The 18,262-nt window shown below is 39.4% G+C and overlaps 1 protein-coding gene across 1 annotated transcript in view; it reads left to right on the forward strand.

The window, feature by feature from the left end:
* The first annotated feature begins 3,130 nt into the window (after positions 1–3,130).
* A2M (alpha-2-macroglobulin) overlaps positions 3,131–18,262 on the forward strand; it is a 72,478-nt gene continuing 57,346 nt past the window's right edge. Inside the window, exon 1 of the mRNA XM_019961599.2 lies at positions 3,131–3,286. Coding sequence (XP_019817158.2) covers positions 3,201–3,286 — 86 coding nt within the window. The 5' untranslated portion in view covers positions 3,131–3,200. The remainder of the gene's footprint in view (positions 3,287–18,262) is intronic.

The following is an 18,262-nucleotide window of genomic DNA, read 5'->3' on the forward strand; positions in this document are numbered from 1 at the left end:
CTAGATATAGAGCAAAAAGGGGAAGGGCTTCCCTGGTGGCTCAGAGGTAAAGAATCCGCCTGCCAATGCAGGAGACGCGGGTTCAGTTCCTGGTCCGGGAAGATCTCACACGCTGAGGAACAACCAAGCCTGCGTGCCACAACTGCTGAGCCTGTGTTCTAAAACCTTGGAGCCGCAACTACTGAAGCCTACATGCCTGAGAGCCTGTGCTCTGCAACAAGAGAAGTCTGAGCATCTCAAGCAGAAGAGTAGCCCCTACTCACTGAAACTAAAGAGAAGCCCACATAGCACGGCCAAAAATAAATAAAGTTTTTTTTAAAAGAAAGAGGAAGAACTTTCCCCAATATTTGTTAAAAATACATTTAAAAAATACCTTTGTGTGTATGTGTGTGTGTGTGTGTGTGTGTTGAGTTGCTCACTTGTGTCTAACTCTTTGCAATGCTTTTGGACTGTAGCCTACCAGGCTCCTCTGTCCATGGAATTTTTCAGGCAACAATACTGGAGTGGGTTGCTGTTTCCTCCTCCAGGGGGATAAAGACTTATCATATTCTAAATAAATATCCACATTTTAATTTCCCTCCTTGTTCATTCAATCCTAGTAATTCTTATTCTGCTTGATCTTAGGCGAAGCATTCTTTTTCATGAAGTATATTTGCTTTTAAAGTTAAACATGTCCTAGAAAACCTGTCTTGTACTAGTACAAATAACCACAGTTAACCACTATCTTTACTATTTACTTGCCTTTACCAGTTAGATTTTTACTTACATACGTTTTCAAGTTATTAGTATATTTTCAGCTTAAAGAAACCCATTTCCTGTAAAGCTGGTTTTGTGGTGATAAACTCCTTTAGCTTTTGCTTCTATGGAAAACTTTTTCTCTCTCCTTCAGTTCTAAATGGTGGCCTTGCTGGGTAGAGATTCTTAGTGAGTTTTTTCCTTCACAACTTTAAGTATATCTTGCTACTCCCTTCTGACCTGCAAAGTTTCTGCTGAAAACTCAGCTGATAGTCCGATGGAAGTTCCCTTGTATGTAACAAGGTCTTTTTTTTTCTTTCTCTCTCTTGCTGTTTTGAAGATTATCTCTTCAACTTTTGATTTTAATTATAACATGCCTTGATAGAGATCTCTTTGGTTCCTCTCGTAAGGAACTCTTTGTGCTTCCTGTACCTGAATATCTGTTTCTTCCCCTTTGTTAGGGACGTTTTCAGCCATTATTTCTCAAGTTTTCAAGCTCTTTCTGTCTTCTCCTTTTGGGACTCCTTTAATGTGAGTGTCATTCTGCTTGATGTTGTCCCATAGGAACTCTTTACCTGCCTCCACTCTTTCGACATTCTTTTTTCTGTTTGCTGCTCTATTTGGATGAGTTCCACTGCTCTTTCAGGTCACTGATCCTGTCTTCTGCTCCACTTCATCTTCCGTTGAACCTCTTGAGCCTATTTTCAGTTCAGTTATTATATTCTTCAGCTCTATGACTTCTGTTCAGCACTTTCTTATTTATCTTTGCTGAAGCTCTCGCTGTGTTCATCCATTCTTCCTCAAGTTCAGTGAGCATTTTTCAACTATTCTTTTGAACTTTTTTTTCCAGATAATTTACATATCTCCATTTTTAAAATTTTATTTATTTATTTTAATCAGAGGATAATTACTTTACAATATTGTGATGATTTTTGTCATGCATCAACATGAATCAGCCATAGGTATCTCCATTTTGTTAAGTTTTTTTCCTGAAGTTTTGTTTTGTTCTTTCATCTGAAGCATCTTCCCCTGTTTCCTCATTTTGCTTGACTCTCTGTGTTTGAGTCTGCATGCTAAGTAAAACAGCCCACTTTCCCATTGAAAGAGTGTCCTGCGTATGAAGTGAAACATCATTTATCCTCACCCTAGCTCTTGGTTGTCTCAAATCAGTGTGTTAAGCAGGCTGATTTATTCTTGACGGGTCCCAGTTGTTGAGGGTGTTTTAAGACCTGTCAGTGTTCCAGAAAGCTTGCTCCCAGAGTCAGTGCCTAGTTTCAGACAGATCGAAAGCCAGATCCTCAGGCAACAGCTGTTAAAGTACATACAGTCCTGTGGGTCTGCAATCCCTGCTGACCTCCAGACCAGGAGATCCGGGAGTGTTTCTGGGCAATAGTTGCCAGAACTAAGCCTTCCTCTGAGTTTATAAGCTCATTGCTGGAAGATCCCAGCAAGCCATGGCAAGGTCAGGGGACAATGCAACAATGGGAGGGTGCAAAGACTGCATCTTCCTGCCTATATTCCCTACAAGTGCGTCTGCAGCCCCTAGATGAGCGGCAGTGCTGAAGCCTGTCCCTAAGGTTGAAGCTCCGGGACAAGTAAATGTCTTTTTCACAGGCAGACTACGGGTAGTTTTTTTTCTGCTGTCTGCGCAATGCCCTGGGTGTGACAGCCTGCCTAGAACTATCTTTCCAACCATTACAGACCTGTGAGGCCCGGGGAGGTTAGTCCCTCTGGCCACCAGCACCAGGTGATCAAGAGGTGCCCTGTGTGAACTGTGTCTACTGCCCAGCCCTAGCAAGTCTGCAGAAAAATGTTGAGGGTGGGGTGGATCCACAGTGTTAGTGATACAGGGGAAGTATGTTGGGAGCAGGGCTTGGCTGCAGCTTGAGGAAGGCTAGAAGAGAGTGGTAGATGGGTGGGTCGTGATGAAGTGAGGGGGATGGAGAAGACGGGGAGAACACCTGCAATTTTAGTCAAGCACAAGCATTTCTTTTGAATTACTTTCTCCAGAGCTGCTTACTCAATCCTCTGTCAAGAAGTCCCCCTAAAGTCATTGAATGAGTTACTGGCATAATGACACATCCCTTGACCTTCAAAGGTAGCTTTCTTTGACACCTACTTGCAAGAATTTTGAAGGAGTTGAAGAAGGATGGGTTGAAAGTTCCTCCTCCGGAGCTTTGCTGTCAAAGTTAAAGAAGGTTAATTCTCCCTGGAACATAAATTTTTATTGTCTGGAAATGACTCAGAGCCTGTCAGACAGAGTTTAGCCTTGAGACTAATGAAGCAATCGCTGAGAGCATCAACCCTTTCGGGAAATCTGTGTCCAACCATGAACTCCATTTGGAGGCACTAGGTGGAGCTTGTCTGCAAATAGCATATAAAGTCTGCTAAATTTGAAAGGTCTCAAGGACCAGGCTGAGGGCAGGAGCTGGGCACGACACGGTGCCTGCGGTTTGTCCCTCACTATGGGGGAAGGCAGACTTCTTCACTCATGTCTCCTGCTACTTCTCATCATTCAGTTTGCTACCAGCGCCTCAGATTCTGTGGAACCGTAAGTCTCACCCAACATCTCTTCCTCAATAATCTGTTTTTTTATTTCAGTCTCTCCCTTATATCTTTGCTTTGCCTTTCCTAGTTATTGCTACCCTTTCAATCCTTAAGATACCTTAAAATTATAAGAAAGTATTATATTTTTTATTTCACTTATTCTATATTCTTGAAGTCATGTTTTTCATGGGGTCAATAATAGTCATAAACACAATAAGTAGTCATTAGGAAGCATGACAAACCTCAGACCCCACCCTCACAGAATCATTCTTTCAGGTGAAAGGTATGGACTATAAAAATATTTAAAATGTACAGTTGGGAGTAATTAAACTCATATTGCAGATTATATGTACACAGAAGGTAAGGAACGTGTTAAATTATATCACAGGCATATAATTTGCACAATTCATACCATGGAAAACTGACAATTTGATTTCTCCAACAAATAAATTGTCTCAGAATCAGAAGCAGAGACCACCTATAAAATTAGAAAGATTTAAAAGGCATATCAATCAATTAATCAATCACAATGTATAGGCCTAATTTTGATAATGATTTCAAAGACATCTTTTAAAACATAATGACATCTGTGATGACCTGGAGGGGTGGGATGGGGGCGTGGGAGGGAGGCTCAAGAGGGAGGGGTTATATGTACACATTTGGCTGATCCATGTTGTTGTACAACAAAAACTAATGCAACACTGTAGAGCAATTTACTCCAATAAAAAAACATGACATTTTAATAAAGAATTATAAATCTGCACTGGCTGAATATTTAAATACGGATGATATTAAAAAATTTTGTTAAATGTTTATGTACCATAATGTAGCATGTTTTAGTTTAAAAATAATCCTTTCCTTCTGGAAATATATGTTGAAATATTTTGGAGTTTTGCTTCAAAATGATAATGGGAAAGGTGAGGTGGTTAGGAGGTGAATGTAGATGGAATGTGGATATGGTATAGCTAAGGCAAGAGTTCACGTAGATGTCCTTGGATGTTAGAACTGGGTATTGAGAGTCTAGTGGTTCATTATATTAATACAATATTGTGGGTATAGACTTTTAGTATATTTAGAACAGTTAGATAAACAGATAAAGAATATGTGTACATATATACATGGAGAGTTTTATATATTTACAAAAAATATTCCCGATTAAAATTTACACGGGATTGGTGATTTCTCACTTTACATATAAAAGATGCCTTGCAGATAAATTATAAACCAGAAAGATTTTCAATGTGGTCATGGGTGACTGGTAGCCAATCATTAGGATTATTTTTGAGGGTAACTTTAGCATTTCTGTTCAAATGATGCTTTTAAAAACTATTACTACTACCACTACTTTTAAAGACTACTATTTTTCTGAGTGGAACCTATGTCAGGAGAGCAGGATAAAAGCCTATTAAAAACATATTATAAAAATAATAACATTGTGTATATATTTGGATTCATTTATTATTTTGTTTAATTTTATGTATGTTTGAAATGCTCCATCATAAAAACTTTAAAATTAAAAGGAAGTAACAATGAAAGTTACAAAACATTTAGAACTGAACAAGAATTAAAACATTTTATGTCAAAATACCTGATTTATTTGTTTAAATATCTAGTACACATGGAAGTACATTTTATAAAACCTAAACATTATATGAATTAAAAAATTAGGAAAGGTTGTTATATGAATGAAATGAGCTAGAAAAATGGGGGGGAAAGCAATATATAAAGAGTGTTGACAGCGAATTGTGAAGAACAGAAGTTAATAAAATGAAAGTCAACAAAATGACAGAATCAAGAAAACAAAAGTCTGTATTCTAAAGATTAATAAAACATATAAATGGTAAATTTTGAAAGCCTCAATGAAAAATATAATGTTTAGAGTCCCTTGGACTGCAAGGAGATCCAACCAGTCCATTCTGAAGGAGATCAGCCCTGGGATTTCTTTGGAAGGAATGATGCTAAAGCTGAAACTCCAGTACTTTGGCCACCTCATGTGAAGAGTTGACTCATTGGAAAAGACTCTGATGCTGGGAGGGATTGGGGGCAGGAGGAGAAGGGGACGACAGAGGATAAGATGGCTGGATGGCATCACTGACTCGATGGACATGAGTTTGGGTGAACTCCAGGAGTTGGTGATGGACAGGGAGGCCTGGCGCGCTGCAATTCATGGGGTCACAAAGAGTCGGACACGACTGAGCGACTGAACTGAACTGAACTGAGAAGAACAAAAATTATACAAATTATCAAAAGTGAGGACAGAATATTTTGAAAAATTGAATAAACCAGAAATGAAAGTGAATTAGGAGTAAAAAATAATCCTTCACTTACAAAAGACAGCATAACAATATTTTACAGAAAAATTTCATCATACTTTCAAGGAAATGATAATCCCAATCCTAAAAACAATATTTAGAGAGCAGAAAAAGAATACCTATATAAATTATTTTAAGTTTAATATCATAAGAATCACACAAAAAAGAAAATTAAATATCAATCTCATGTATGGACTGCCAATTTGTTACAGCTGTGTATTTAGTTGATTTTACATTAGCTGCTAAAACAATAAACCCTAAAACTCAGTGACAAAGCACAATAACCTAACTTTGTCATTTTCATGTGTGTCACTTCCAAATACTTATCCATCAAACAGTGATATAAAGGTGCCCACAGGAAGTTTTAATACAGCAAACCTGGATATGACATACATGACATTTACTTATGCTCCATTAGCCAGAACTCAGTTGCATGATGAGACAGTCTTTCTGTGTATTCAGGAGGAAAAGGAAAGAAACTCAGTGCAACACTAGCCAGTCTCTGCTACAAGTCATGTGTGTGTGGGTATGTGTGCTGTGTTGCTATGTGTTCCAGTTATCTACCCAGAGTGTAATGAATTAAAACAATACTTTATCATTTTTCTCTCATGGTTTTACGGTTTGACCAGGTTCACCCAACAGGGCATTATTTGCTTTGGTTCTCTCTTGCAGTTGAAGTCAGATGTTGGCTAGGGCTTTGGTCCTCTGAAGATTCAACTGGACTGGGTATCCAAGATGGCTCCTCAGATGGCATGCAGTTCGTGCTGGCCATCACCTGGTGGCTCATCTAGAAATGCTGCCCAGAGTGTTGGCACATGTCCTCTCCAAATGGCTCAGGACTTGGAGTGGGATTCCAGGAGACTGTGTCCCATGTATTAATAAGCATTCTAGGGAATGGGGCAGAACCTGAAGAGCTTCTTGTGCCTAGCTTTGGAAGTCACATAGTACCACTTCCGTCACTACCCTTTTTCAAAAGCAAGGCATAGGGCAAGGAGAGGGACCCACATAAGCCTGAGAATACTGAAAGGCATGGTTTATTAAGGAACAATCTCTAACCACTAAGCTTTCATAATCTTCCATAAGCCCCCCACTGATTTGCATCTTGCTTCCATGTTAAAAAAAAAAAAACTCATCCATGTTCCCCTCCAACACTTGATGTCTTGTCATATGATGACATCAGCCTCAGGCTTGAAATCCAGCATCTAAATTAGGTCCAGCTATAGATGAGACTCCTTGGGGGTCATCTGCTCAATTTCAGTTCCTTTAGTGTAGTTCTCACTACACTTGTGATTATGGTCTACAATAAGGCTAAGTAGAACAGTTTCTCATGCTGCTTCTGTGAACTAAACAGAAATGTTAGTTATCTACCACCACTCTGGGGACAATCCCAGGACAACTGTGACAGATACTTCTATTCAAAAAGGTGGAGCACGGGAGGCCACTCCAGTTCATGGTCCATAGCACTCTGAAATCTGACCAGGCAGTTGTCACCAGTTCTCTGATTAGGGTTGTCTTGCTTCCTCAGAGTGGTTCTCTGTGACTCTGGAATCCACTCTACACTCTAATTCATCCTTTATTTCCCATGAGAAAAGGCATATGTTTTCAGCTGAGATATGCTCTCAGTCTTCTTCTAGTCTGTAGATGTTTGAGGGCTCTGAAATCTCCTTTTCCCTTTGAACCATCTCTGTCCTTTGAAGTCCCATCTGGAAGTGCTTCTGTTAGTACAATTCTTTTAAATGTCATGGTTACATATTACTTTTAATGAGATTTATTCCATGAGACAAAACCAATACCCACAAACCTCTCCAAAAGGCATATCTCTTCCTTAGGTCACCTACAAGGCTCCTATGAACTAGATTATTAGAATTCCTGTTGTCTAGCAAATACAGTCAGAGAGGAATACCCTTAAATTTCTCAGAAATCATTTTTTTCTATTCAAAAGTAACTGCTAGGCATAACTTTATTTAGTTCTGAACCTTAATGTTGGATGCTACAGTCAAAACTTTGACTTTATTTTTATCCCAAAGTACATTGATTCTGTACTTTGATTTTTATTTTGGGTTTGATTTTTCTCATGATACCCAGGAATAAATGTGAAAGAAATGTTTAAAATATATATAAGAAAAAAATTTAAATAGTAATGAAGAACACAAAAAAAGGACTTGAACAAATGTTATTTAATAAAGCATCCTATATTTTTGGATAGGTTAAAAGTCAGCATCATGAAAATGTCAAATGTCAATACTCCCTAAATTTATTTACATTTTATGTAATCTTAGCTCAAAAACCATTAGGATCAGAGATGCTGATTCTAAAATCCACATTAAAAAAACCCCATTAAGATAGGTGACATTTTATATATGTGTGTCTGTCTGCCTATGTGTCTATCTGTCTACCCCTGGTTCCCAGCATAGCACTCCTAAAAATCCCCTTGGAATTTCCTAAGTGATAAGAGTACTTAGAGCATGTTTTATTTGAAGTTTTGCCCTTTGACCCAAGTTCCTGACACAGATCTCCTAAATCCACTGGGATTTTTTAGATAAGAGATATTTTCTTCTAAAGAGGCAACTGTTGGTGGGCTCCTGGATAGCTTCAGAATGGGAGCTGGGCACCAGAAAGAGAAAACCATGATTAGAATCTATTTCCCTTCAAAATAATGGCTTCACTGTCTACATCTCAGTGTTCTGGGCTGCCACACCCCCTGCTGTTTCATCCTTATGTATGTATAATTCCTCGTTAATTGCATTTAATTTGCAAGAATCATCTATCAACCTGAGCTGGTTGTGTCTCCTTTTCAGCCCTACTGTGGGTTTCTATTTTCGTGCATGCGTGCTAAATCACTTCAGTTGTGTCTGACTCTTTGCGATCCTTTGGACTGTAGCCCACCAGGCTCCTCTGTCCATGGGATTCTTCAGGCAAGAATACTGGAGTGGTTTGCCATGCCCTCCTCCAGGGGATCTTCCTGACCCAGGGATCGAACCCGAGTCTCCTGTGGCTCCTACATTGCAGGTGGATTTTTTTACCGCTGAGCCACGGGGGAAGCCCATCTCTGTTTTCAGCATCCTTTAAATGACCCATTAAGCAAAGGAAAGGAGAGAAGTTTCACTTGATTCAGAAACTCAGTTTTGTTTCCATTGCAGGCCTTTTGGTCAGAGAATTCTTAACCTACACAATATACTTGTGAAGGAATTTTGTCCATTCATTTTTTATTTTTATGTGAGGTCTTCTCTTTCTCTTTCTTTTTTGGTAGGAAAATAAAATATTGATATAATTTTATATTTGCATGGTATTTTAAACATCTCAGAGATGTTTCTATACATCTCATTTTTTTTTCTAAACTGTTGCAGAGAAAAAGCCAGCAGCAGCATGAGAAACTGTTCTACTTAGCCTTATTGTAGACCATAATCACAAGACACAGAATTTCACAATGGGAAACGTGAAAGAAATCTCTGAAAATGATCCAAAAGATCTGAATTAGAATGTAAGAAAGAATTTTGTTTGAAACAAGGGATTTCTCAATCATAGAGAATACATAGGCCGACAAGAGACAGGGTAAGAGGGCAGGGCAGTTAGAAGTCTAAGAATTCTCTCCCTAATCCAGACCACTTTTTAAATTTCGTCTTCATATTTTCCAAAGAGAGAAGAAGCTGTGTTCTGGTCTTTTTCCTCAAATGATGTGTTTAATACCACTTATTACTACGCATTTTGATCCCTTTCTCATAAGGTGAAAGATTGCTCATGTATTTTTTCATAAGGAATGGTAGAAATGGTAGAAACAGGAAGCAAAGATAGTCACATTCTCCCAACATATCACTACTCCCCAGGTGGTGGGGGCGGGGGTGGTGGGGCGGAACAGTTAGGTTTCAATACTAGTGCTCTTTATTGAATCCTGGGATTAAAATTCCAGATTTCCAGAACCATATGTTTGCTTGCAGAAGCAGGAAAGATATGTGTGTGGGACAGTAACAGCACTTCCAAACAAGAACCAAAGAAGAAATTGGAAGAAGGGTCATTTTAACTATTGTACAAGAAAATCACACAGATCAGCAGAAGTCTCTACACTAATTTTTATTCAATAATACGAGGTTATGGAACTATATATATGAAAACAGGAATTTCTCAAATAATAACAAGATGAGCCTGCTTTTCCCCTTTCCTTTATCTTTTTTTTTTTTTCTTTTTCCCCCCAAACAGTTACATGGACAAATCTTAACTGAAACTATACAAGTTCACATTTCTTTTCCCAAAGTAAGCAAAATACCTCTGTTTTCCCAGCATTTTTCCCTTCTTAATGTGGAAGAATAATTTACGAAAATGTTAAAGACTATTTTGGTTTCACGACTGCAAAGGATTTGAAAAGATTGTAATCTGTGCTGATTCTTATCCTATGGTTTTTTTTTTTTTTCCCCTTCCCTATTTCCAAGTGTAGCCACGTCCTTGTGGCCTTTCTCCTTAAGAATTTTCAAGCTTAGAAGCAGAGGTTGCTTAAAGATACTATGCAAAAGCCCTGGCACTTGGGCAAATCACTCGAGGTGCTCCTGAGGAAGAAGAAAAAGAAGTCTTTTGCAGAGACGTTAAAGCGAAGCCCCACTGCAGCCAGGATGGGAAGGGAGTTTGCAGGAGAATGGATATATGTATATGTGTGACTGAGTCCCTTTGCTGTTCACCTGAAACTATCACAGCATTGTTAATCGGCTATATCCCAATACAAAATCAAAATCTTTCTTTTTTTTTATAAAAGAGAGAGAGAGAAGCCCCACTGGCAGAAAGAAATCAAAACCAGGACGTGAGTGGAGCTCATGGGACCCAGGGGAGTGGGCACTGGGTCACCTCCATCATTGCACTCAGGGTAATAGACAGGACCTCTGAGCTAAGTAGCTGTGTGAGGCACATTCTGGACCACAGAGCTCTCAGTCTCAGGAAATATTCCCGCGTCCAGATAGAGCATAGAAGCAGCCAAGTAGCCAGGCTTCAAAATGGCTGAAGGGCTGGACAATGGCGTGGTCATATGAGGAGTAACCAGTTTCATGCAAAGACAAAAGCAGCTTCCCAAATATTCTGTTTGACAAACCCCAGTGTGGGGAAGGCTCTAATAAAAATGAAGATTAAGTCTCATTAAGAATTTTAGAAGAATGAAAGCAGAGTCAGATTTAATTCAATTCCCAAATGGCACTAGTGGTAAAGAGCCTGCCTGCCAACGTAGGAGACTTAAGAGACACAGGTTCGATCCCTGGGTCAGGAAAATCCCCTGGAGGAGGGCACGGCAACCCACTCCAGTATTCTTGCCAGGAGAATCCCAGACAGAGAAGCCTGGTGGGCTAGGATCTGCACGGTAGCAAAGGGTCAAACACAACTGAAGCAACTTAGCATAAACGCACAAAGCAAGTAAAGCAATGTTATATTTCTTTTTGTGATTGAAGTGCAATTGACCTACAATGCTATGTTGGTTCCAGACACACAACACGGTGATTTGATATTTCTATACAAAATGATCACCACAATAAGTCTACTTGCCATCTGTCACCATAAAAAAATATTACAATATTATTGACTATATTCCCCATAAATGTTGTACATTTCATCCACAAGACTCATTTCTTTTCTCACTAGAAGTTTGTGCCTCTTAATCTCCCACACTTGCTTCACTAATTCCCCCTACTCCCCTCCCCTAGCAACCACTTGTTTGCTCTCTGTATCAATGAATTTGTTTCAGTTTTCTTATGTTTGTTCACTTCTCTCTTTTTTTAAATTCCACATGTAAGTGAAATTATATGGCATTTGTCTTTCTCTGTTTGACACATTCCACTTAGCATAATATCCTCCAGGTACATCCATGTTGTTGTAAATAGTAATATTTCATTCTTTAATGTGGCTGAGTAATATTCCTTTGTATTTGTATGTCACATTTTCTTTATCCAATCACCTGTCAATGGACACTTGGGTTGCTTCCATATCTTGGCTATTGTATATAATACTGCAATGAACATAGGGGAGCATATATCTTTTCAAATTAGTGGTTTTGTTTTCAATAGATAAATACTCAGGAATGGAATTGCTAGATTATAAGGACAGTAAAAGGATAACAAAGGAATACTATGAACAATGCATTGCCCACAAATTTAATAATCTAAATGAAATAGACTAACTTCTTGAAAGGCCACTTTTCCCAAAACTCCTACAAGGAGAAATAGACAATTCAAACTGACCTATATCTATTGAAGATATTGAATCAATAATTAATAACCTTGCAAAACAGAAACCATCAGGCCCAGATAGGTTCACTGGTGAATTTATCAAACATCTAAGGAAAGAGTTATCCCAATTATCTTCAGTCTCTTTCAAAAGATAGACAAGGAAATATTTTCTAACTCAATTTATAAGCCCAGGATTAACATAATACTAAAACTGTACCAAGGCAATACGATAAAATAAAACTACAGAACAATATTTCTTATGGGCATAAGTGCAAAAATCTTTAAAAAAAAATAGTAGATCATATCCAACAGTGTATAAAAGAATTATACACAATAACCAAGTGGAATTTATCACAGTTATGCAAATCTGGTTAAATATTTGAAAATCAATTAGTGTAACCCATTACATCAATAGGCTAAAGAAGAAATTGATATTACATGGTATCAGTAGATACAGAAAAAAGCAGTTAATAAAATCCAACACCCATTCGTGATAAAAAAAACAAAAGTGAAAGTCGCTCAGTTGTGTCCAACTCTTTGCAACCCCATGGACTATCCATGGAATTCTCTAGACTAGAATACTGGAATGGGCAGCCTTTCCCTTCTCCAGGGGATCTTCCCAACCTAAGGATTGAACCCATGTCTCCCTCATTGCAGGCAGAGTCTTTACCAGCTGAGACACAAGGGAAGCCCAAGAATACTGGAGTGGGTAGTCTATCCCTTCTCCAGATCTTCCTGACCCAGGAATCAAACCAGGGTCTCCTGCATTGCAGGCAGATTCTTTACCAACTGAGCTATCAGGGAAGCCCTAAAAAACAAAACCACTCAGCAAAACAGAAACAGAGGAGAACTTCCTCAACATGATAAAAAAAAAAAAAAATTTACTAGAAACTTACAACTTATATCACACTTACTGGTGCAAAACTAAAATTTTCCCACTAAGAGAAACAAAGGAAGTATATTCCCTCTTATCACTTTTTTCCAATATCATATTAGAAGTTCTAACTAATGCAATAAGACAATAAAAGGAAATTAAAATTACACAGATTGAGAAAGAATAAATATCACTCCTGTGATATTAGTCATGGGAGTTTTTTTGTTGTTGTTGTTGTTATTTCTTTCAGATCACTACATACAGCAGTAATAAGAAGGTTGCAGGATACAAAGTTAATATAAAAAGTCAATTGCTTTCCTATACACCAGAAATGAACAAGTAAACTTTAGAATTTAAAAGCACAATACCATTTACATTAACAACCCCACCAAAATGAAATAATTAGGTATAAACTTAACAAAATAAACACATATGATGCTAGAACAACTGGACATCCACATGCAAAAAAAAAAAAGAAAATGAAGGAATCTACACACTTTTCAAAGAAAATTAACTCAAAATGTATCATAGACCTAAATGTAAAATACAAAACTTCAAAACCCTAGAAGACAACACAGAAGAAAATCTAGGTGACATTAGTTATATTGATGACCTTTTTTGATAACAAAGCAAAGGCATTATCCATGAAAGAAATAATTGATAAGCTAAACTTCATTATGATTAAAAATCTGCTCTGTGAAAGACTCTGTCAAGAAAATGAGAAGACAAGCTACAAACAGACCTATCTATTTATTTTAACTAGATATAATACTAATTAAGCAACCCCTGAAGGAATTTATCCTCACAGAATAAATAGCATTTTAGCAAGATAATCCTATTTATCTGTCTAGACTTGTCTGTTTATTTTTCCTTAATTGTGTTTATTTTATAAGCAGCACTGGTTCCTAAAGTAAATTTGAAAAATGTAGCAAACCACTAAAGAAGTATTGGATTGGCCAGTGAAAATCATGTCTCTACCTCTTCCATTGTTTTCTGAATAAGTCAGCCCAACACCAGTAGATAGAGATAGGTAAGACATGTCACACTGAGTTGAAGAGAGTTAAGATAGTAGATAGTACGGTGTACAGCTCCTAAAAGGATGAAAAGAATGTTCACAAAGAAAGTAGCCTGGCTCAATAGCATATTAGAAGTTCTGGCTAATGCAATAAGACAATAAAAGGAAATTAAAATTACACGGATTGAGAAAGAATAAATATCACTCCTGTGATATTAGAGTTGGAGCAAGATGAGGTGGGTGTCCTTATGGAGGGTTAGTCTACGTGTGGGGCATCAGAAGCCTAACAGAGTATGTATCAATTTATCTACATGTGTATGTATGTTTAAACATGCATAACTCCATAGCTCTTTTGCTAAGAAAGTCTAGGAGTAGGGGCACCCTAAAAATAAAGGGCATACCTACATCCCAATTCTTGATTTCTAATGCCATTCGCTAAAAGAAAAAAAAAAAAAAAAACATAGTAAAGGAAAATTATAAGATAAGCTTGAAATATCTTGGGTCAGAAGATAAGTAGTTGCCCAAGATTAATTGAGGACATGCCAATAGGACCCAGGAGTCAGCTTAAATGGATTTTTACTCGCCAAATCTGAGACTATTTGAGCATCAAAATAAACAATGAAATAATAGATTATAACCCATTATACAAAAGAGGAAAACATGACTCTTCTGGCAGAAACAAACACATTGAAATTTTGATGAGAAGTAGGTATGTGTGTGTTAGTTGCTCAATTGTGTCCAACTATTGGTGACCCAATGGACTATAGCCTGCCAGGCTTCTCTGTCCCTGAGAAGTAGGTAGGTAGGTGGCAAAGAGTCGGACATGACTGAGCGACTAAGCACACAGCAGGACGTTTATACAGTCTGATAGTATCCCCATAAAATATTAGTTACAAGGCAAAACATAAACTCACAGACAAGAAGTATGGCACATAACACCTTAATCAAGTGATTGGATTTAACATTGCCCCAAATGAAAGAAACTTAACCATGTGCTACCTGACAGGGTTATAATAAGAACACAGCACCACCCTGGGATATCCCATCTGAAGATGTACATGCCTTCTGGATACCTCTACCTGGATGTCTTACAACCACGTCAAACTCTTGCCGCCTCCTCACTTTTCCTCTCCTCACGTATGAACTGTCTTGGCAATGGCATTATCATCACTTAGCTAAATATGCTCTCCCTATCTCCTTCTAAATCCTAATCTGAAGCACCATTGTCTCCCACCACTGCAAGAATAATCTTTTTGGTGTGACATCAGCATCATGGTGGTTGAGATGCTCTCTTTATCGCTCCCCTTCAGTCTACCACCAGGAAAACATCTGCAACTCAGCAAAGGTGCCTCCATCCAATACACCAGGACATCAGAGGATTTCACACATCTGTACGTTAAAGGTGGGTGGGCTGGGGCACATAGAGGAGGCAAAGCCAGGAGACCACTGGAAGCCGTGCCTGCCATTCTGGATCACCAGACTTGGTGGCTGAGCCCACAGCCCCACACAAGCTGGTAGCATCAGGAGAAGTGCACATGACACTGACCTTCTGGGTGCAGATGCGCCCATGGCCACAGGGAACTGAACAGCATGGCAGCAGGGCCTGAGATCCTCTCCCTCCAGCCACAGAGGTACCTGTAACTCCACCTTTGACACACACAGTGGCAGCATCCATGACCCAACAACTCCGGTCATGGTAGAGACACTCATGATTCTGGATTCCCCACACACACAGCACACAGCACCAGAGCCTATGCCCCAGGAGGCCTTGGACGAGGCATAGGCACCTGTCATCCTGGTGCCCCAGGTGGTGCTGCCGGTGACACTGGAGCAGCAAGGTACCCACAATCCTGGATGCAACAAGAGCAGTGACAGTAATGGCACTGGGCAACACCACTGACAAAGGCAGAGGAGGGTAGAAAGTGCCTTTAAAAAAATAGAGAGGGACTTCCCTGGTGGCCCAGTGGCTACGACTCCCAATGCAGGGGGTCTGGTCTCAATCCCAGGTTACAGAACTGAATCCCACATGTCACAGCTAACAGCACAGCCAAATAAATAAATAAATACATTTTTAAAAATAGAGAAATGTGAGTTACACAGTTGTGAGTAAATTCATAGCTTAATTCACTGTCAAATTACTATACTAGAATGTTAATAAATACATTTTAACTTGGAAAATGACCTGCCTCTTGAGAAACCTATATGCAGGTCAGGAAGCCACGGTTAGAACTGGACATGGAACAACAGACTGTTTCCAAATAGGAAAAGGGTTACGTCAAGGCTGTTTATTGTCACCCTGCTTATTTAACTTATATGCAGAATACATCATGAGAAACACTGGGCTGGAAGAAGCGCAAGCTGGAATCAAGATTGCCAGGAGGAATATCAATAACCTCAGATATGCAGATGACACCATCCTTATGGCAGAAAGTGAAGAGGAACTAAAAAGCCTCTTGATGAAAGTGAAAGAGGAGAGTGAAAAAGTTGGCTTAAAGCTCAATATTCAGAAAACTAAGATCATGGCATCTGGTCCCATCACTTCATGGCAAATAGATGGGGAAACATTGGAAACAGTGTCAGACTTTGTTTTGGGGGGCTCCAAAATCACTGCAGATGGTGACTGCAGCCATGAAATTAAAAAATGCTTACTCCTTGGAAGGAAAGTTATGACCAACCTAAATAGCATATTCAAAAGCAGAGACATTACTTTGCCAACAAAGGTCCGTCTAGTCAAGGCTATGGTTTTTCCAGTAGTCATGTATGGATGTGAGAGTTGGACTGTTAAGAAAGCTGAGTGCCAAAGAACTGATGCTTTTGAACTGTGGTGTTGGGGAAGACTCTTCAGAGTCCCTTGGACTGCGAGGAGATCCAACCAGTCCATTCTGAAGGAGATCAGCCCTGGGATTTCTTTGGAAGGAATGATGCTAAAGCTGAAACTCCAGTACTTTGGCCACCTCATGCAAAGAGTTGACTCATTGGAAAAGACTCTGATGCTAGGAGGGATTGGGGGCAGGAGGAGAAGGGGACGACGGAGGATGAGATGGCTGGATGGCATCACTGATTCAATGGACATGAGTTTGGGTGAACTCCAGGAGCTGGTGATGGACATGGAGGCCTGGCGTGCTGCGATTCATGGGGTTGCAAGAGTCAGACACAACTGAGCAACTGAACTGAACTGAGAACACATTAAGTCTTTAATATTTAGCCTTTTCAGCTCTTCATGTTCTGTCACAAAAGGAGTGCTTATCAGGGACTTGCCTGGTGGTCCAGTGGTTGAGAATCCATCTGCCAATGCAGGAGACTTGGGTTTGATCCCTGATCCAGGAAGATTCCACATGTCATGGAGCAACTAAGCCCGTGAGCTGCAACTAGAGAGCAGCCCCAACTCCCCACTAGAGAAAACCCTCCCAGCAGCAAAGAGCCTTTGCACTGCAACCAACACCCAGCACAACAAAAAATAATAAATAAATAAAAATAATTTTTTAAAAGGAATGCTTATCAATTTTGTAAATAACAGTACTGCAAAAGACAACTTTATGAACACTGGAATCACTTTTGAAAAACTGAAAATAAAGGCCAATATTTGCCAACATAGTATTCTTTTACATATTAATTTTAGTCATTTGTTCTTTCAACAGTTATTTATTGAGCACCTAATATGAACAAATGGGCACTGTTCTGGGCATTAATATGTATATATACTGTAAAAATTGTATGTACATATACATAGCATCATATGGTTACATGTAATATATTTTGTCATATGTACACTCTGTGTTAGTTGCTCAGTTGTGTCCAACTGTTTGCAACCCCATAGACTGTAGCTCACCAGGCTCTTCTGTCCATGCTCTCCATGGGATTCTCCAGGCAAGAATACTGGAATGGGTTGCCATTCTCTTCTCCAGGGGATCGTCCCAACCCAGGGATCAAACCTGAGTCTCCTGCATTGCAGGCAGATTCTCTATCATCTGAGCCACCAGGGGTCATTTATATTTTTATGTAATGTCATATGATCACATATATGTGTGTAATGAAATATGCTGTTACTGCTGCTACTGCTAAGTCACTTCAGTCGTGTCCGACTCTGTGCGACCCCATAGACGGCAGCCCAGCAGGCTCCCCCGTCCCTGGGATTCTCCAGGCAAGAACACTGGAGTGGGTTGCCATTTCGTTCTCCAGTGCATGAAAGTGAAAAATGAAAGTGAAGTCGCTCAGTCGTGTCCGACTCTTCACGATCCCATAGACTAAAGCCTTCCAGGCTCCTCTGCCCGTGGGATTTTCCAGGCAAGAGTACTGGAGTGGGGTGCCATTGCCTTCTCCAAATGAAATACGCTAGGAACAATAAAAAGCAGCATAAGGAAACAGAGGACAATATGTGGAGGATTGCTATTCTGGTAGAATGGTCAAGAAAGGCCTTTGTGAGGTGGAACAGAGAAATGAATTATAAGAGAAAGCCATATGTATATTCCAAGTGCCCCAAGAAGAGCAAACAGGGAGTACATGGCCCTGAAGCAAAAAGACTTTGTGTATTCCAGGAACAGGAAAGAGACCAGCATGACTTCAGCAGAGTGAACAGGATGGGTGA

This window comes from Bos indicus, chromosome 5 (assembly GCF_029378745.1).
Source record: "Bos indicus isolate NIAB-ARS_2022 breed Sahiwal x Tharparkar chromosome 5, NIAB-ARS_B.indTharparkar_mat_pri_1.0, whole genome shotgun sequence".
Classification (NCBI taxonomy): Eukaryota; Metazoa; Chordata; class Mammalia; order Artiodactyla; family Bovidae; genus Bos; species Bos indicus.